This window comes from Aspergillus wentii, assembly GCF_001890725.1.
Source record: "Aspergillus wentii DTO 134E9 unplaced genomic scaffold ASPWEscaffold_7, whole genome shotgun sequence".
Taxonomy (NCBI): Eukaryota; Fungi; Ascomycota; class Eurotiomycetes; order Eurotiales; family Aspergillaceae; genus Aspergillus; species Aspergillus wentii.
The window spans coordinates 2,019,495-2,039,278 of record NW_024467838.1 but is presented as its reverse complement, the minus strand read 5'-3'; the positions used below and the strand labels follow the sequence as shown (position 1 = coordinate 2,039,278).

At 48.8% G+C, this 19,784-nt stretch overlaps 6 protein-coding genes across 6 annotated transcripts; 3 read left to right on the top strand and 3 right to left on the bottom strand.

Moving 5' to 3' along the window:
• The first annotated feature begins 792 nt into the window (after positions 1-792).
• On the top strand, positions 793-6,645 carry csmB (putative chitin synthase). Its single transcript, XM_040838858.1, has 4 exons — positions 793-1,259; positions 1,310-4,900; positions 4,955-6,252; positions 6,309-6,645. The coding sequence occupies exons 1-4, from the start codon at positions 955-957 to the stop codon at positions 6,404-6,406; spliced, it is 5,292 nt and encodes a 1,763-aa protein (XP_040686140.1). The 5' UTR covers positions 793-954; the 3' UTR covers positions 6,407-6,645.
• On the top strand, positions 6,568-7,445 carry ASPWEDRAFT_666894 (uncharacterized protein). The gene has a single exon (XM_040838859.1). It carries the CDS (start codon positions 6,884-6,886, stop codon positions 7,400-7,402), a length of 519 nt encoding a protein of 172 aa, XP_040686139.1. The 5' UTR covers positions 6,568-6,883; the 3' UTR covers positions 7,403-7,445.
• Positions 7,446-7,488: 43 nt separating this feature from the next.
• Positions 7,489-10,975, bottom strand: ASPWEDRAFT_116503 (ATP-binding mismatch repair protein PMS1; the record flags this gene model as incomplete). The annotated part of the gene is made up of 5 exons (XM_040828660.1): positions 7,489-8,886; positions 8,929-10,565; positions 10,615-10,701; positions 10,774-10,870; positions 10,943-10,975. 5 exons carry the CDS (start codon positions 10,973-10,975, stop codon positions 7,489-7,491), a joined length of 3,252 nt encoding a protein of 1,083 aa, XP_040686138.1.
• Positions 10,976-11,197: 222 nt separating this feature from the next.
• On the bottom strand, positions 11,198-12,814 carry ASPWEDRAFT_44592 (serine incorporator domain-containing protein). Its single transcript, XM_040836301.1, has 3 exons — positions 12,739-12,814; positions 12,082-12,670; positions 11,198-12,031 (listed from the first exon to the last, which is right to left on the bottom strand). Exons 2-3 carry the CDS (start codon positions 12,667-12,669, stop codon positions 11,306-11,308), a joined length of 1,314 nt encoding a protein of 437 aa, XP_040686137.1. The 5' UTR covers position 12,670; positions 12,739-12,814; the 3' UTR covers positions 11,198-11,305.
• A 662-nt stretch (positions 12,815-13,476) lies between these two features.
• On the top strand, positions 13,477-15,517 carry ASPWEDRAFT_118199 (putative MFS transporter; the record flags this gene model as incomplete). The annotated part of the gene is made up of 8 exons (XM_040828801.1): positions 13,477-13,560; positions 13,627-13,698; positions 13,756-13,888; positions 13,956-14,060; positions 14,124-14,736; positions 14,790-14,805; positions 14,855-14,972; positions 15,033-15,517. The coding sequence occupies 8 exons, from the start codon at positions 13,477-13,479 to the stop codon at positions 15,515-15,517; spliced, it is 1,626 nt and encodes a 541-aa protein (XP_040686136.1).
• A 1,360-nt stretch (positions 15,518-16,877) lies between these two features.
• ASPWEDRAFT_116673 (putative GATA transcription factor (AreB)) lies at positions 16,878-17,874 on the bottom strand (the record flags this gene model as incomplete). Its single annotated transcript, XM_040828673.1, has 2 exons — positions 16,878-17,579; positions 17,644-17,874. The coding sequence occupies 2 exons, from the start codon at positions 17,872-17,874 to the stop codon at positions 16,878-16,880; spliced, it is 933 nt and encodes a 310-aa protein (XP_040686135.1).
• Between the last annotated feature and the right edge of the window lie 1,910 nt (positions 17,875-19,784).

Here is a 19,784-nt window from a genome sequence, read left to right as displayed (position 1 = left end):
ACATGATGGAGGAAAAAATCAACAATCCTCTCAGTGCTCAGAAAGCCATATTGGGCATTGTTATAATAATGAACGTGGTTTGGATATATGCAGAGTATCAGATAAATGTATGATCCTATAGCCCCTTTCTTATATCAAATCAACATCCTACAGATAATCAAATGATAAATCCACTGCCGATATCAACAGCAAACACACTAAAGTATGGAATATGCACTATCGCATGCAATTAGCCTATCAGAGTTAGCTAGTCCCCTGCTAGTCTCAACTATAGTAAATATTCCACTCTAGTCATACATAGCAGTATTAATCGTACCACAGAACACTCCAAACACCGAAGCACTCTCTGACAGCTGGCCGTATTTCTGGTATCTTACGCCATACCCGTATTTACCAGCTAGACCCGGAGATACCATGCGAGAGGGCCGCAGTTTTGCGACTCGCATCACAGGTTCAATTGATCTTCTTCTGTCTTATCCAAAGACTTTCGTCTTTTTTTCTCCTCTTCTTATTCTGCCTGACCTGAAGCGACCTGTGGTTTATCTTGTTTTCTACTTTTTTCTTCTGTAATCCTAATGTCGGTCTCCCTCGGTCTTCTCCTCTCTTCATAATCACTAACCTAAACCCCATCCTCCAGACGCTCGTTATCGAATTTCTCCAAGTCGCTCGCTCCAAAAACCAATGATTTGCAGCACGTTTTGTTGAAATTCCCCTCTCCACCCCACATCCTATATCTGGAAACATCTTTCGATCATCCGTGAGACGCCAGAAGTCAAACATCCTCGCCTTACTCTACACCTATCTGTTATCGCTATCGACGTGAAGAAAAGAACCCTCATGTTTTGACCCGCAGCTTTCGACAACGCACCTTTTGCCTCGTCTGGTTGTGCAAAATAACCGCCTGGTCAACTTCCGTTAAATTTCGGTATTGACTGCGTGGTTAAGATAAGGACCATGTCGAATCGTTACTCTGTCTACTCCAGCCATTCGGCTGGTTTGTCTACCGGTACTCCTCGACTATCTCCTCAGCAAGCCTCCCAGGTTTCAACCACAACCCTTCTCAATGCCTTGCATTCATTCTATACCTCGGGTCAGCCATATCAATTGGATGCGAGCACAAGTCTGGTTGTGAACACTTGGCTTACTGCTACACGCACGACACCCGATGGCCGTACCGGGGGAACTATCGATCGGGAGTTGGCACTCAGAGCGTGGGAGCATGCAAGACGAAGAGCCGAGGATGGCTGCATCGTTCTCTGGTTGGTTTCAATCCTCCTCTCAAGCAAGCTACTAGCTAACATATACCAAGTTCGACTCATCAGTCAACCCCGTCTGTGCTACAGCCATATCTGGCAGCGCTACCTCTTCCTACGCCCACCACTGCATTCACAGCTCTGGCCGTTCTTCGACCCTTCCTTTCCGCTGTCACGTCGTTTAACCCCTCGTACTCTCTCTACTCCGCTCTTGCTGCGTCCTTCACCCTCTCATTACAAGGCGATGTGGTTGGCTTAACCTATTCCCTTTCAACGACCGGTATCAATGTTCGGAAAGGACTGTTGGATATCCCCAGCGAACCAGGCTATCGGGCCTTTGACGTATTTTACTATCTCTTGACATCCGCATCAACGCCAGCAGAGAGAGAGTTCCTGGATCTAAAGAGTGCCTCCGAATATTCATTATTAAACAAGTCTGGCACTTACAAGCCTCCGTCCTATCTTCCAACTGCAGATGATGACGCTGCTGCGGAAGATTTCAGGGCCTCGCTCAAAGCTATCGGTATCAAGGGAGCCGCCCAGCGAGGTCTCTTGTCAACCCTCGCGGGTTTGTTGAAACTTGGCAACGCATCGGGCTTTTTTGTCGACCAGGAAGAACTCGAGGATGTCTGTGAAGAGGTGGGTGGCTTGCTTGGTTTGGATCCAGAGGTTCTCCTTCGAAAATGCTCCACCGACGAGCGGGAGATTCTGGTTGCAGGCATCTACGAGGCGCTCGTGGACTGGGTGATCAGCAAGGTCAATGAGGCCATCGCCAGCGAGATCAAGGAACACAATGATCATGTTGGCCAGTGGTCGAACGATGACACTGTCAGCATAACGGTTGTCGATGTCCCCAGACCGGCATTTGGAAAGGCCGTGGCCATGAGAGGAGTGTTCGATGACAACCTGGGTATCAACGCCGAAATGCGAGAGGATGGTGTCCACATTCCCCCGGCGGGAAATTCAGTAATCAACGAGATGGATAACGCAGTGGCTCAGGTTGAAGCCGACCTGGGAATCACTACCGGCTCCGCATGGCACGAAAGAGAATACGAGCTCGACAAGCGACAGGGAGTGTTAGAAAAGGTTGGCTTGGAAGTCGAAACAGACGCTTTTCTACGGCAGCTACTGTTCCCTGTTAGCACCGAAGGCATCTCGCTCGGCAAACGGGGCCGATTCGATCTCCCTGCTACGTTGGGAAGCAGCCGTGTTTGGTATCAAATATCGATGCACCCTACCGACGATTCACCCGAAGCCTTGAATTCTCTGATGTCAACTACGACCTGGTCTGCAGGTTCCGTGTCCCGTCAATTGCGTGACTGGAGACTTGCTGAATGGGCGAATCGACGTCTCAAACAGCTTGACTTCACTGCTGATTTCGATATGGAGGAGTTCTTCGGTAGGTATGCCCGATTAGGGTGTATGGAAGGCAAAGATGGCATTGAAAACTGGATCCTTCAGCGGGGATGGACCAACGGTGATGCCTTTGTCGGCCACCAGCGTATTTGGATGAGGGAAAATGCATGGTGGGAGGCAGAGACAATGCTTGACCTCAAGCCTGACGAATCCCCTCCGATCAACCCTTTCATGCTTGGTAATGGTCTTGTGGACCCCAGCTATGCACCCGATATGGGCTACCCAATGGCAGAGTCGACAAGCCTCCTGAACGTTGGGCATGATGCTTCAATGCAAAAGGGTATGCTAGCTCCCAGTTTTCGTGGAGGAGCAAAGTCAATATCTCCTAGTGTACCTCATACCATGAATATGGGAGGTGACTATGGCCTGGGCTCGAAGGGTGATGACAGGAAGTGGGACAACACATATTACGATAACGAGTTTGGGCAATACATTGGCGAACTCGACCCCGAACATGGTGAGCCTAAACATATCGAGAAAAAGGAAATTACTCCCGGTCGACGCATGTGGACGGGCTTCGTTTGGGCCATGACCTTCTGGATTCCATCCTTCGTGCTTCGTTATGTCGGCCGAATGAAACGCCCCGATGTGCGGATGGCCTGGCGTGAGAAGCTGGTTCTTTTCTTCCTGATCCTTCTGTTCAATGGTATGGTCTGTTTCTACATTATCGCTTTTGGTGATCTTCTGTGCCCGAATAAAGATAAAGTATGGAACGAGAAGGAAGTCGGTTACCATGAAGGCGATGACGATTTCTATGTCAGCGTTCATGGCAAGGTTTACGACATTAGCAAATTCTGGCGCATTCAGCACAGTGATACGTCGATCGAGACAACTTCGTCCAACATGAAGCCATTTGCAGGACAGAACCTCGACGCTTACTTCCCCCCACCTCTTACGGAAGCCTGCAAGCCATTTGTGGACGACGACTCGATCACATTGCAAAACAACAACACCGATGCCGTCTTGTATCCACAGGCGAAGCACGACTGTGGGCCCCGAAATCAACCTGACAAAAGCACTGCACTCCACGAGATTAGCTGGTATGCAGACAAATTCTTGCCAAAAATTAAGGAATACTACAAGGGTGATGTCGTTTGGAAACGGAGTGTGGTCTCATCCCAAGCGACCGACAGTCAACGGTATTGGGTAATTGTCGACAAGAAGATTTACGATTTGACCAATTACTTCTATACGCTGAAGATGATGAACAATATCGACACCTATAGTTTCCTGCCCAAATCTGTGACGGAGCTCTTTAAGAACTACCCCGGTACCGATGTCACTGACAAATGGCAAGACACAACGCAGTTTAAAAATGCCCAGAACTGTCTTGACAACGTGTTTTATGTCGGGAAGGTTGATTTCCGAGACTCGCCCAGGTGTACAGTCAACAACTGGATTCTGCTGTCATTCACCGTTCTCATTTGTGCTGTTGTGATTGTCAAGTTCCTTTCTGCTCTCCAGCTTGGTTCCAAACGACGGCCCGTTCCACAGGACAGATTCGTCATTTGCCTGGTCCCTGCATACACAGAAGGCGAGGATGCCCTGCGTCAAGGTCTCGACTCTTTAACCGCTCTGCAATATGACAACAAGCGAAAGCTCATCTGCGTTGTCTGTGATGGAATGATTGTTGGTGGAGGTAACGATCGGCCAACCCCAAAGATTGTCCTCGATATTCTCGGGGTAGACCCAAAGATCGACCCTCCTGCACTGCCATTCAAGTCCATTGGCCAAGGAAGCGACCAATTGAATTATGGAAAGGTCTACTCGGGTCTTTATGAATATGAGGGCAATGTCGTGCCTTATGTCGTTCTCGTCAAGGTTGGAAAAGAGTCCGAGCAAAGCAAATCCAAGCCTGGTAACCGGGGTAAGCGTGATTCACAGATTCTGCTGCTCAATTTCCTTAACCGCGTGCACCACCGTTCACCTATGTCACCATTTGAGTTGGAGATCTTCCATCAAATCAATAATATCATCGGTGTTGATCCTGAACTTTACGAGTACTGCCTGATGGTGGACGCCGATACGAGTGTTAGGGAGGATTCACTCAACCGTCTAGTTGCTGCTTGTGCGAACGATGCGAAGATTGCTGGTATTTGTGGAGAGACCAGTCTTCAGAATGAAGAACGGAGTTGGTGGACAATGATTCAAGTCTATGAGTACTACATTTCCCATCATTTGGCCAAGGCGTTTGAATCTCTTTTCGGTACCGTCACTTGTCTGCCCGGATGGTAAGTCTTTCTATATCATTCCATCTTTCGCCTACGTTTACTAACATTTGTCAGTTTCTGCATGTATCGATTGCGAACTGCAGATAAAGGTCGACCACTTATTATATCCGACAAGCTCATTGCCGAATATGCGGATAATGATGTGGACACGCTGCATAAAAAGAATCTTCTCTCCCTTGGTGAGGACCGCTACTTGACGACATTGATGGCAAAACATTTCCCTACCATGTCCTACAAGTTCATTCCCGATGCATACGCCAGTACTGCTGCCCCGGAGACATGGAGCGTTCTTTTGTCCCAGAGACGTCGCTGGATTAACTCTACTGTTCACAACTTGGTGGAAGTGGCCATGCTGAAAGATCTCTGTGGCTTCTGTTGCTTCAGTATGCGATTCGTTGTGCTAGTTGACCTTCTGGGAACAATCATCCTTCCAGCCACCTGTGTTTACTTGGGATACCTGATCTACCGTGTCGCTAGTCATACCGGCCCGTTCCCTCTGATTTCCGTCATCATTCTGGCGGGTGTCTATGGTCTTCAAGCTATCATTTTCCTTGTTAAGCGGCAGTGGCAGCACATTGGATGGATGATCATTTATATCCTTGCTTATCCGGTCTACAATTTCATCTTGCCTCTCTACTCTTTCTGGAAACAGGATGACTTTGGTTGGGGTAGTACTCGTGTTGTCATTGGTGAAAAGGGAGATAAGCGTGTGGTTGCTGTTGAGGACGAAGGCTTCGATCCTCGCAGCATTCCTCTCCAGCGTTGGGACGATTATGCCCTTGCCAATAACCTCCCTGGTCGTCGTGGAGATGCAAGCATCAGCCAGGAGAAGTTGTTCCCGCCAAGATACACAGATGAGATGGCCATGGAGATGGATGATATGCACTCCAACTACTCCTCTGTCAAGCCTGCGTCAACTATCCTCACTGGGTTCCCTCATAACCGGAACACTGGTCCGTACATGCCTCCACACTCACCAGCACATTTTGGCGGCAACGTGCCAGGAAACAGAAACTCGCATCTTTCGAACTTTTCAAGGTACACCGATATGGGTCAAGCAACAGGTCACCAGGCCTCGCGACACATGTCCATGGGCGGTCTTAGTCACTACCAAAGCAGCCCCATGAACAACAGCCGACATAGCGTGGGAATGATGCAGAGTACCGACAACCTGCTTGGGGGCACCCCACGACCAGTTTCTCGCAGTCCGCTCGGCGCAGGGTATAACTCGAGGCCCACCAGTGCGTTTGACTTCCGAGGGGGAGCAGGAGGGCCCGATGATCATTCCATCGCGGAGGCTGTTCGGAGCTGTCTAGCAGAGGTCAATCTGGATAACGTGACAAAGAAGCAGGGTGAGTAAACCACACCATTCCAGTCTATACATATAACCATACTAACAAGATCCCAGTCCGCGTCCTTGTCGAGCAGCGACTGCAAACAACATTAACGGGCGAGAAGAGAGCGTTCCTCGACCGACAGATTGACCACGAATTGGCGAATATGTGAGCCGACCAAACTGTCATATTATACACAGGAATACAGGATGTGGATATTTTCTTTCTTTTTTCAACGAACGGGGATCATCTAATATATGCACTCAACTTGTCACTCTGAAAATATTTCTTTTGGCTGGGCATGCACGGCGTTTGTTTTTCGGATGAAATTATTTTTTGAGCATTCAGCGATCTGTTTTATGTATCAAGCCAGCATGGGGATTTGTATTGATGTTGATCTAGATAATATTTTAATGATGAGGACTTGGGATAATTCATAGTGAAATAGGAGTAGCCAGATATATGATCACTTACTCCACAGAATGACTACCTGCAGCTTATATGCAGAACAATTCTAGCGTGCCACATGAGGTGGGGTTGATGAATCTGTTCCTGTCATATCCATAAACATCCTATATCCATCCATCAACAGATTAATTAACCAACACTCGTATACAATCATCATCTACCTACAATAAAATAAAATAAAATGTCAACCCAGCAACCCCCCTCCCCCACCACCCCAACATCACCAACAACAACCTCCCCCTCCGACAACAACACAACCACCAACACGACAACCAACCCCTCCTCCCCTTCCCCTTCCCAAACCCAACGCACAACCGAAGCTCGCGCCGCATTCACCGCATCCCTACAATCCGTCGGCGCAAACTACGACGCCGAGCTCCGCGACCGCGCGCGTAATCTCCACGACAACACCGCCGCGCTCGACAAGCAGCAGGCGGATTTGCAGCGGGCGACGACCGAGCTGGGCAGGCAGAACGAGCAGTGGGGGAAGGTGACGGACACGGCGCGCGAGGGGTTAAAGGAGATCGGGGACGTGCAGAATTGGGCGGAGTTGATTGAGAGGGATTTGTTGGTTGTGGAGGAGACGTTGAGGATGGTGGAGGAGGAGGATGAGGCGGTGGGGAGGGTTGAGGGTGGGAATGGGAATGGGAATGATGATAAGAAGGGGAGGAAGGCGGGTGGGTGGATGAAGTGGTGGTAGTTATTGTATGCTATGTTATTTTATGATGTCTATTCTATTTTGTTGGGTTAGATGTTCAATATCCAAGGAATATCCAAATGTCAGGTCTATTCTTCCGTCTCTTCCTCCTCTTCCTCGTCATCTTCATCTCCATCTTCAGTATCCCCATCACTAGCCATCTCATTCATATAATCTCTCCAAACGTCCAGATTATCTTCAGGTTCACCCTCTTCATCCTCCTCTTTCCACTCATCCCATTCATTCCACTGACCCAAACTCATCAAATGTCTCATCGTCGGCCGTCCATGTGGACAATTCCACGGCTTGTCAATCGTCCCCATATTCCTCACCACCTTCACCATCTGTTTCTGCGTCAGGTTTTTCCCAATCATAATACTCGACCGACACGCCCGCATCGCGAACATCTTCCGCACTTTACCCGGGCGAGGGATATAAGAAGTAGACCCTGTAGTCCCGGTTGCCGGCATCTCGGATAACAAGACGATCAACTCCTCTAGATCTCGAACACCGAAGACGACCTCTTTGCTCAAAGGTAGCGAGACTAGCTTGCACCGTCGACCGATCGGCTCGTTTCCGCTATCGTCGATTTCCACCACAAAGCCGTTCTTTTCTAACGCGGCTTGGTTCTCGATCACTATCTCTTCTTCGACGGCAGTGAGGTCGAGGGTTTTGGGCTGCACGAGACGCTGGTTTTGCACGACTGTTTCGGCTTGAAGGCGCTCAAAGTTGATCTTTTCGTCTGAGGCATGTTGGTCGATGATGAAGAGCTCGTCCCTGGAATTGCCTGATCTATCCGCACCGGTTGATCGAGTGGCTAGGATGAAACCGAGATTGAACTGGCCGATGATGCGCATTTTGGCAAAGTCGTCCTTGGTCACTGTCAGGGACAGGCGTTCTTCTGCGGTCTCCTGTGATATGGCCAGGCCGTCTTCATCTTGAGGTTTGGAAACGTCCATCACGTGTGATCGGAGGCTATCTTGTAGTTTGTCGATCTGGGTTTGTATGCGAGAAAGTGATCCGTTGATCGTGCCCACCAGGTTAACGGTGGAATCGCGATGGCCAGCACCCTTGTTCAACTTGTTTGCTCGATTGACGCTGTTTTCCTGAGGCAGCACAGCCTTTTCCTCTGCTTCTCGGATAAGTCGTTGAACCTCGGCCTCTTCCTTGGCCTTCTTGTCCTCTTCATCTAGACGAGCTTGATCCGGGCCAGCAGATGGTGTATTGCTCACTTCCAATTCACCAACAGGATTGTTATATGGTGGACCTTCATTCTCTTCCTGACTTTCCCCGGGATCTTCTTCCAAGCGTCGCCTGGGTGGGCTCCGAGAGATGGCATGCGACCTTTTGCCTTTATCATCTAATGGAACGAACAATTCGGAGCCGTCATCGGAATGTTCATCCTCGATTTCATCAGCCTCGTCTTCCTCTTCGCCTTCCCCTTCCACTTCCCCTTCCTTATATTCATCCTCATCATCATCATACCCCTCCTCTTCTTCCTCTTCGTCTTCATCTTCGCTGCCCTCGACCTCCTCAGCCTGTGACCCCGGGGCCGCAAAGGATTTCATATGATTGCCAAATATATTAGGGCGGGATGGGGTGTGTATCCGCCTCTTTCGAGTCGAAGTGCCACTTCCGGAGCTAACAGAGCCCGCGTCCCTCTTTCGAGGTATACCACTTCCTACCATAGATGTAACAGTTCGGTTACCGATAGTGATTGTAGCAACTTCAGCTGGTATCCGCCTAGGTCGCATTCGATCGAATGCATTTTGGATAGCATTTGGCTTTTCTTCTGTGGAGTCCGTTGGAAGTGAGGACGTCGGTTGTTCATGTTCATGGGCAGGTGCAGTGCTTTGTGGAGTTTCATCTTCAACATCTGCTGGAACTTCTTCCTCTGCGGCATCTTGAGCCTGGCTTTCTTCGTCGATGGGCGATGTATCTCGGTTGAAACTGCTTTGTATGCTGGCGGGCTGTTTAGGCAAACTTGATTCTGTCCTGGTACTTTGCCTGATAGGCGAGGAATCTAAGGCTCCTTTATCTGATACATTGGCAGGCGCGGGAGAAGATGGTACTTCTGCCTGGCTACCACGGCTACCTAGTCCGCCTAGAAAGCTCTTCATCCTCTGAGAACTAACTTGACTTGATTCCGCCTCATTTGTTGGGGTCTGATTCTCATCTTCAGCCATATCCGCATCGCTCTTAGAAGGCCGACTGGGTGTACGCTGCAACCCACCTAGGGGGGCAGACTGTTTGGTGACGGCGGGAGATTGCTTAAAACCAAGAACCTGCGACTGAGGAACCGTCTGATCAGAAGACTCGAATAATTGCGTAAGAGATGTCTTAAGGGACTCGATCATAGTCCCAGCATCATGCAGCAGAATGGTTCGCTTATCTGGGGAGACGTTGACGTCGTATGCATTCGTATCCATGTGAAAATCTGCAAAGACGAATGGCGACTGGGAGACATTGAATGACTTGTACACTTCATTAAACGCCTTAGCAATCTGTGGCAGCCCACAGGGTCGCGAATTCACAAAGAACATCTGTCGATCAGGCGTCTGACGTCCTTCCCCAAAAACTGGTCGAGAAATATGCCCATGAACCAAGAGTTTGTTTGACTCCCCTCCAGTATCTCCCAGGACTCCTCGTCTCCCAGCCGTTGAAGGCTCGAGCTCCAGTGTGAGCTCCAGCGGTATGAGAGCAAGTAGGGTCTTTGCGCCGTATACATTCGCAATGTTTTCCTTAGTGGTTTGGTTGCCATTCGTCGAAAACACCACCACGTTCCGGGTTTTTCCAACTGTGTTCTTCACGCTGAATCGCACACCGGTACTAACGCACGCATACGCGTGGAGCAGGTTGAGCACCTTTCCGTATTCACGCTTGATGTTCTTCTCGAGCTCCCGACGCCGGACAGGAAGTCGTTTGAACAATCCTCCGACTGAAGCCGTCGTCCCTTTCTGGCCCGCGACAATCTGTGTCTTTTTCAACTTCCCTGACACTTCGAATTCGAGTCGATTAGCTTTCGGAGCTTGATTGGCCTGAGCGGTGACGATTTGGAACTCTGATAGAGCGCATAGTGACGACAGCGCTTCGCCGCGAAAACCGAAGGTGTGTAGGCTGGAGAGGTCATCGTAGGAGGAGAGCTTGGATGTGTAGTGCTTAAGTGCTACTTTAATCAGTAAAAGGGACGCATGTAAACAATCAGAGGTTCCTACCGATGTTCTCATAATTTTCTGGTGAGATTCCGCTACCGTTGTCTTGCACCTCGATCAGGTCCAGCCCGTTATTCTTAAATCGGACCTCTAGAGCAAAAATCATCAGAATTTCTGTCCCACGAGCAGTTATAGCAGCTAAATGGTCCTAGATAAGCTTACCAACCGACGTAGTTCCGGCATCGAGACTGTTCTCAACCAGTTCCTTCACAACCGAGCAAAGGTCGACAATAACTTGACCGGATTGGATTTGATGAACCTGGAAGACGACCAGTAATTAGTAAACTGTGGGTTTTTCTATCGCAGCCGATGAAGGGAATGCGAACCGTACCGAACGGGCCTCGATGGCCTTGATGGTCGCCATACTCATCCCATGATGGTTGAAGAGTTTGGGTGGTGACGCGGATTGCGGCGCGTTCGTCGGCCACTTTACGCGTGCCGCTCGGATGTTCAACCATGGGCTTTCTACAGATTTACGGTGTTCTATAGCGCAATTTCAATATTTAGAATATAGCATAAAAACAGTTGGGAATATATATTTAGCAGTACAGGATCTGTCACAAATTGCAGCATGGTACGATAGTACTGCACAAACGAATGACGGCCATGAGATAGAGTACATCATCGCTACTAACCAACGCCCAACTCCACGTCAAAAAAATGATAGAATAAAATATAATGAAACCCAATCTCCTTAATAGCTGTCAAACCGACCGGGCATGATGACGGGGGCAATCAAAGTCCACATGTAAATGGCATAGCAGACCCAGGCGCTGATGATCTTCACCCAACTGGCCCAGTAAGTCCTACCCACAGGAGCAAAGTCATCTGCATTTGAAGCTTCAGGGTCCAAGTTGGCGGTCAGCAAAGTAGCAACCCAGGTCGTAGCCAGGAAGAATATAATGTGGAAAAGCGAGTAGTTGTACTGGGTTGATCCCTTTTCATCGTCCTTGGTATCGTAGTCGTCTGATTCATCGTCGCTGTCATCATCCAGTGCACTAGCGGGCAAGCTTCCGCTTGCAACGGCGGAACGAAGAGCCTCGGCACGCATCTCCCGGCGGCTGGTTGGCTGCTGGGTCACAAGACCATGTTCATTGTCATCCATCCCCAACTGCGAGTAGTTGTGCCCACCCTGGGATCCCAGAGCAAAGCCCTGAGTGGCAGCACGAGTTGTTGTGTATGCAATGGTAGCCATCGTGACAATCGCACCCAGAACGATACTGGCGGTTCTGGTACCCCGAGCACGAAGCAGAGGGTTGCACTGATGGTCATCTGGCTCCATAGAGACGGCCGACATGGTAAGGTACGTGCAATAAACTGTGACCATGGCTGCTTGCGCCAAGCCAGCTCTGGGGTTGGACTCTTGAACGACCGGTTGAACGGATATAATGGAAATAATCAAGAACACAACGAGATTAATCTGCTCAAGTTAGACACGAGGGATCATTTGACCAGATCGAGAGAACTCACAGTGATAGCTGCCTGGTTCATGGCGCATCCGCTCTTTGCGAAGAAGACGTACATCAACACGGTCATAACGAGGGATGCAATGTACATCCCAAGGGTTGAGCCAATAAGCAACCCACGCCACAATCGAGAATCACTATCCTCAATCTTTTGAAGGCATACTTCGGCCCAGGTGTGCGCAAGGTCAACCAGAAGGATAAGGCCCAAGAGCAGGAAGAGCATAGCACAGAAGAAGGCAATGTAGTTGCCATAAACGAAAAAGAACGGCTCCGGAATCAAGAACGAAATTACCACAAAAGCGAGCCATAGCACAACCTTCGGGCCCCAGAAACCATTCTGGAGAGCTGCTCGGCTATCTTTGGATGTCTTAACGCCAAGAAGCAAGAGGGCAAGAATCAAATGGAAAAGACCGAGCCCGAAGTTGATACGATTGACAGCTACCCAACCATGGCATTCCTTCCCATCACATCGGATCGTCATATAGTCCATAGTCAGATGTTGAAGCTTATTGAGTGCCCATGGCGTGAGCATGATCCAGGAAGCGATCGAGTTGATCAAGAGAATAAAGGCGTAGGCGATTCTCGTAGCCATACTGTTTCCCAACCACCCAGTCAGCGACTTCGACCATAGTCAGGAGATAGAAAAAGTGGCTTCACTCACCTGTTTTGGAACTTTCCACAAGCACTACACACTGCCGAACAAGTTGCAGCACCGCAGCACGAGGTCCCGATGGTAATGAGCTGATCAACATCAGCGCTGCCTACCCACGGCAGAGGGATCTTCAGTTAGAGAGCAACGTACTGTACCAACACTCGGGACTGCCATAAGCGGCAGAGACAGGAGAGCGCCCATGACTGATAGGTTCTGTGACAATAACCAATTGATAGATTTCCCCGGATGTCGCGATAAAAGAAGCACTATTTAGTAGTCTGGGGCGAAGAAGATGAAAGCGACCGCTAACAAGTGGAGGCCGTCTTCGTCACCGGAGCCACCTTATGTAATCGGCGCTTATCAGCGATAGGAAACTCCTGAGGCCGATGACGAGTCGGGCTCTTTTCCCCGTCTGAGTGTTTTTCCCTGTCTCCTTTCGTTCGCTCGTTTGTGCTTGTTTCATCTCTTTGACGGAGGATATTGGATTTTTCTGTCATTCGTTTTATCGTCTCTCATCTGGAATTGTTGGTCTGGATGGCATTTGTATACCTCCATCCCACTGCTCCTCCACCCGCATCTCCATCCATCTCGGTAGTTTGACACTTGGCCGGTCCTTATCTGGGGAAGATTGATTGATATTGCGAGCAAGATAACGCCCAGCGACTTACTTCTCCGCCACTCTTCTCGCATTTTTATGTTGAAACAACCAATATCGCAAGCAATCGGGGCAACAGCGCCTTAGTCGCAATGACGGGGTCGTCGACTCATACAACAAGACGGGTTGTATCCGCTATCGCAGCAACTCTCGTGGCTCTCGCCTGCGGAACCAACGTACGCTCTCTTCGTGGATAAGGGGTTGATTGGAAATAGCGGAACGAATTGCTAATATCTGAGCAGTATGCATACTCAGCATGGGCGCCCCAATTCGGGCAACGGATGAAGCTATCGTCCACCGAAACCAATCTCATAGTGAGCCACTCTGTTGTTCTTCAATAGGGATAGGAATTCAATATTCACCACTTCTAGGGTGCTGCTGGAAATCTGGGGATGTACGCCTCTGGTATTCCTCTGGGATTATTGACCGATACTCGAGGTCCACGCATTGCAACCCTGCTGGGTGCCATCACCCTTGGGACAGGATATTATCCAATCTATCGGGGTTTGTTCCCACCATACTATGACATTTAAAAAAAAAAAAAAACGGGGCTAATATGCCTTGCGAATAGCCTATGAGAATGGACAAGGGTCGATGGCAGTGATCTTTCTTTGCTTTTTTACTTTTCTTACTGGCTTTGGAAGTTGCTCTGCTTTTGGAGGGTCTATCAAGACAGGTGCGTCCTCAATTGATTCATCATACGCAAAAAGCTCAATGAACTAAACAACTCGGAATTCAGCGGCTTCAAACTTTCCTGAACACCGTGGAACGGCAACTGCGTTTCCCCTGGCTGCCTTTGGATTGAGCGCCTTTTTCTGGTCCTCAGTATCTACCGCAATTTTCAAGGATGATACTGGCCGATTCTTGTTGCTGCTGGCAGTTGGCACGTTCGTCTTAAATATCGTTTCGATTCCGTTCCTTCGGATCCTGCCTCCCAATGACTCTTACATCCCACTATCACACCCCCGCCCAACAGCTGTCGAGTCCAGGCGACTATACAAAACCAGATCCAACGAGTCCCGATTGCATCCAGGCGATTCTGGTGAAGCAGGTACGCAAAGTTCTTTTGAATCACAACCCTCGGCACATGTCAGGTCACATTCACCCTTGTCGAATCCCCATTCACCTACTCACAACCCCGATCTCGATGAAAACTCATCTTTGGTATCCAAAGCCACCTCAAGAGCTTCCCAGGAATCTTTCGATGGAGAAGAGGAGGATCCTCTATCTGACCTTGACTTCGACTCACCTCAACCAGACGTTAGAGGCCTCGCGATGCTGCCTCGCGTAGAATTCTGGCAGCTTTTCTTGACAATGGCGCTTCTTTCTGGAATTGGACTGATGACAATCAAGTTTGTCTTTCCCTCCAAACTCTTGCTTGTATCTGTGCTAACCTGGTCTGTAGCAACATTGGAAACAGCGTAAGCATCCTCCTGCACTCTGGAGTTTTCAAAATCTAATCATTAGTAGGCCGAAGCGCTTTGGAGACACTACGACGATAGCGCTACCGCCAAGTTCATCCAGCAACGACAGGTTATGCATGTATCCATCCTGTCATGCGGTAACTTCATTGGCCGTCTCTCTAGTGGTATGTCATTTTTCAGGGTGTTGAAGGCTTGCAACATACTAACGATTTCCCTCACCATAGGTATTGGGTCCGACTTGTTGGTAAAGAAGCTAAACATGTCGCGCTTCTGGTGCCTCTTCGTTTCCGCGGCTGTATTCACAGTGACTCAAATCGCAGGAGCTGCGATCTCAAACCCCAACCAGCTGGTCATTGTATCTGGATTCACCGGAGTGGCCTATGGCTTCCTCTTTGGCGTGTTCCCGTCATTGGTCGCCCATACATTCGGTATCGGCGGTCTTTCTCAAAACTGGGGTGTTATGACGCTTGCTCCTGTTCTGAGCGGTAATGTCTTTAACCTCATCTACGGCCATATCTTTGACGGGCACTCCGTGGTCGGTCCCAATGGTGACCGGGATTGTCCAGATGGACTGGGCTGTTATCAAGCCGCATACTACACCACATTTTTATCGGGTCTTCTCGGTGTGTCGGTATGCTTGTGGAGTATTGTGCGCGAGAAGCGCAACCCTATCTTGCACCAGAAGGTCGAACATGACCGTCTTGCTTAAGGCCATCGCTATCTAGCGAAAAATGTATACAACTATTTGCTTTCATCTGACTTGCCTTATTCAAAGTCAATGATGACATCTGTTGTATTTCCTTTTCTTTTTGGAAGTTATAGAAGGACTACAGGACTGAAACCTACGAGTAGAACACAACCCCTAGAAGGGTGTGTTCCTGTCTCTCTTTTACGTGCCATTCCCCCAATCTTTGGCATTTATCTCCTTTTATTTGAATCTTACTTTTCGGCCCGGTTGTCGATCAACCTTTTATTTTGTTTTGACCTTTCTCGTCTCCTGGTTGAGTTTTTGGGATAATTTTTGGTTAACTATAGAAGAAAAGTAATTGAGTTTTCGTATTGAAACTCCCAGGTAGCAATGTAGCACACTTAATATAATCAAATCTACTACATTAACCGGGTGTTCCCAATTCACAATCACATAGAAGTGTCTTCATTGATGATTGTAAGACCAAATGGCTCGAGAATAAGCGTATATTGATAGTGTTATAACAAGAAATGAATTAAAATCCGGTAGATCATCTACCTAGAAATGACACGGAAGAAAGTAAGAGGAGAGAGGATAGAAAATTCAAGATGAGAAACAAGATTATAAGAAAGAGTAGGGCTGCTTTTTTGTTTCGAAAGAAAAGAAAATTCCCATATCATAATACCCCCCAAAACCCGAGATGGGCATATGGAGGGTTCAAAGAGAAGAAAGTGAGAAACACCCAAAAGGAAGATTGATTAAATAAAGTAGATAGAAGAATTACCGTGCATGTCGTCCCATCTGCATTGCATTGCGTTCCCCCTTTCTCGTCGTGTCCCTGGCCTAGTATGTATAACCACCAAACTCTATAGTCGTAAATTTGTTAGGAAAAAAAAAAGTGGAATAAAGAAGAATCCCCCCCCCCCGATCCCCCATGCTTGGGGTTTTTGTTTTGTTTTGTAGGCAATGAAGAAGTAGAAGAAGCAGAATCCATTTCAATGGTAGTAATAAGCACAAAGTATAATCACTTTCACACCGGTTTTTTAGAATTTTTGATTTCGCTCCGCAATTTGCTGTCTCATAAAAGATGATATCCTCTGTCATCCCCATGTCGGAATTATAAGCATAGCTCGATAGCCCGTGCACAAACAAGTCGAGAAGCAAAAAAGGAAGAATGTATGGTGAAATCAAAGAGAGGTATTAGATAATTCGATTTATATCCAGCCAATGACAAGGGTCGTAAAGGGTATCAAAAAGATCAGGGAAGATCAGAGAATCCAGCAACGCGGGCGTATAGGGTCTTTTTTTAAGGGGTTTTTTAAACATGGCCACGAGTGGCTACATGATTCCAAGACAGTCGTTTAAGTTCGGAGCGCCATGATTAGACGCTCTTGGGTGATTTGGTAGGAGAACCCGAAGGTTGTTCTACCACGTCGGATAGTCTTATCTTTTTTGCCAGAGGTTCGCCAGGACTGTCGTTGTTCGTCAGGTTGCCAGTGCTGTTACGCTCAGAAAGATGCTGCTCAAGTTCACTTAAACGCCGCTTGAGATCTTCTTCACGCCGTTGAGATTCTTCTAAAGACCGTCGAAGGCGCACCTCCGAGTCTCGGGCAATCATCTCTGACCGACGCGCGGTCGCATCGCTTTGCTCAAGTTCTGCCACACGACCCCTGAAGAGCTCGTTGATCAAGTCAAGCTCACTGACACGAGTCTTCAGCGAAGTGTTGGCTGCGAGGAGTGCCTCGAATGTCTGTGGTGCCTCGATGTGACGGTCCATAGCAGATGATGTCGAGGTAGGAGAAGGTTGACGCAACTGGCGAGATGGAAGGCCATTGGGAGGGTTAAAACTGTGGTCCGCTAAAGTAACGCTGTCAAACATGTGCTGTGGTGCAATGTTGGAGTTGTGTTGCTGCATGGGAGGAATGCCAGGGGTTTCCGTCCGAGATACAGGAGAGTTGGATCTATCCGAATGGCCCGGAGAGCCCTTCCGCGACGCGCGACGATATCCATGGGTGCCGAGAGGAGGAGTGCCTGCTTCTGATCTCGAGCCAGAGAGGCCGTTGGCATCGAGGCCACTACCGGACTATAATGCGATAGGAGTTAGTACTGATAAGGGTCGAAGAAAAAGTTTTTGGTTGAGCACTGACTTTACGCTTAGGGCCCTGACCGGCGGTCTTAACCCTATTACGGCTCTTGATAACATCCGTTTTCAAGCTGATCGGACGAGGTCGGCCGTGCAGTTTCAGGAATAGACCACAGGCGTTGCAGAGCACAGAGCCGAGTTCGTCCCTGCGCCATAGGGGAGTGGTAGAAGTGCCACAATTCTGACACACGGGCTGTAATTGAGGTCGTTTCTGGTCAGTCAAAGTCGTCGCCATATTGTTTAAGAATGTAAGGGCAGAAGGAAGAAGATGAGGGAGAGAGAGGAGGATGAGAAAGGTGCTGATAGTGGATGAGAGGGTGGATGTGCGATGGTTGATAAGATCGGGAGAGATTTGATGGGCTGGCGCGATAAGGACCTGCACCCGTTGGTGGTGCGCGGGTAGAGCGGCGCCAAGACCCGCCGACGGCGCTGATAACAGAAAAAAGCATGGAGAAGGCCCGGACAGCACGACACCGCGAGAGAGATAAGACCGTCCAGAAAGCGATAAGAGACCATGAAGTGTGAGAGAAGACAATGAACTTACCGGATTGTTTCCTTGCCCACCGGTGGTGGCTGCTGGTGATGATGTCGCGTAGGTCATGCTGCCCATGCTCAGATTCGCATTGCTGCTCGAGTTTCTGAACACGTAAGACTCGGTCAGCCCAAATTTCCTCGTAGATCTGGTCGCTGGGGTTTCCAGAAATAGGCAATATGGGTGCGATTTTATCTACTGAACGACAATCGGACAAAGAATGACTGTAACCACTACCCCTAATACTGTTCCTCCATGGTTCCACGATACCCAATCTTGTAAAAGTATTTTTGATGGCACATACCGCAGATTTGAAGTTGGAGCAGATGCGACTGACGCCAGAGCAGACAGTCCGGGCAGCGATGGTCCAAGAGAGCTAGCCCCAGGGAAACCGCTGCTGTTGTCGCTCGACCGGTGATTAGATTTCTCGATACCGCCCAGTTCAGGAAGAGAATTCGAATACTGAGATGACGATAGGGCACCTGTATTTGCACCCGTCACTGACTGACGGGACGCAGATTGGTTATCAATCGAAGAGTTACGGTTATAGCTCGAGAGGTCGTGTGATTGAGAAGCGGACGGCGATGGGGGACGGAGGGCTGGGTCGATGGGCGACGCCCGGTATAGAAGGGAAGAAGCCACTGTGGAAGTCGTGGTGAGCAACGTCTAGAAATCCGGCCGGGTATCGACCGAATTGGAGGCTGAAATGAAGCAAGGTAAACGGTCGTGTGAACGGCGTGATCCGATTGATAAAGATCCGTCACGGAGGCCAATTGGCAACCACGAAGGATAACAAAACAAGGTATTAAGAAACCCTCAGCTATCGTCAGGTGGAAGAAAGCGTAGTCCTTGAATCAGATTTTTTTTTTTTTTTTTTTGGGCCCCCCAGATCAATATTATGTTGATTGCAGGAAAGGGGATAAGGAGCAAATGATCTCCACGAGGCTGTCAAAGAGTGAGACGAGAAGAGATCAAACCACTGGTTAAAGAACGACAGTCAACAGGAGCGACCACGAGAATCATTAAAGAATAAATTGAAAAGTAAGAACGGATTCGGAAGATGAGGTTGAGAAAATCAAGTTTCTTGCGAAAATCGTCGTACACGAGAACGGGGAGACGGAGAGGAGAGAGAGAGGAGACTGAGAGTCTGTGGCTGATAGTAAATTATTATCGCTATCGCGTCGGAGACTATCGATTGATCGAACGGACGGAGTAACAATAATGTCTCGGCGTTTTGATTGTTGGACAAATGATTTGGCGACTAATTACTGGTATTTTGATATCGATTATTAGCTATTGCCATTATGTAGTTTTATTGTTTTATTTGGCGGGCTGGAATTTGGGGTCTCTTTGGAGGATCCCCTGCCTCTCCGTTCTATGCATGTATGTCCTCTGCAGTCAACTATGCAACACGCAGGGAATGGCTCCCACGACGGTTATTTCATACCCCTGCGTCTTTGCCCCTTTATTTGACATGTTTCGGGTGGGATGGCTTTCTGGATACTGTGGGTGGCTATCATGTTGTTCATTCTTTGCAGTGAGTTTGGATAGGGCAGGGATTGCTCGTGGGGATGTGGTATTTGTTCCTGGGCTCTTATCGTTGATGCTTCATG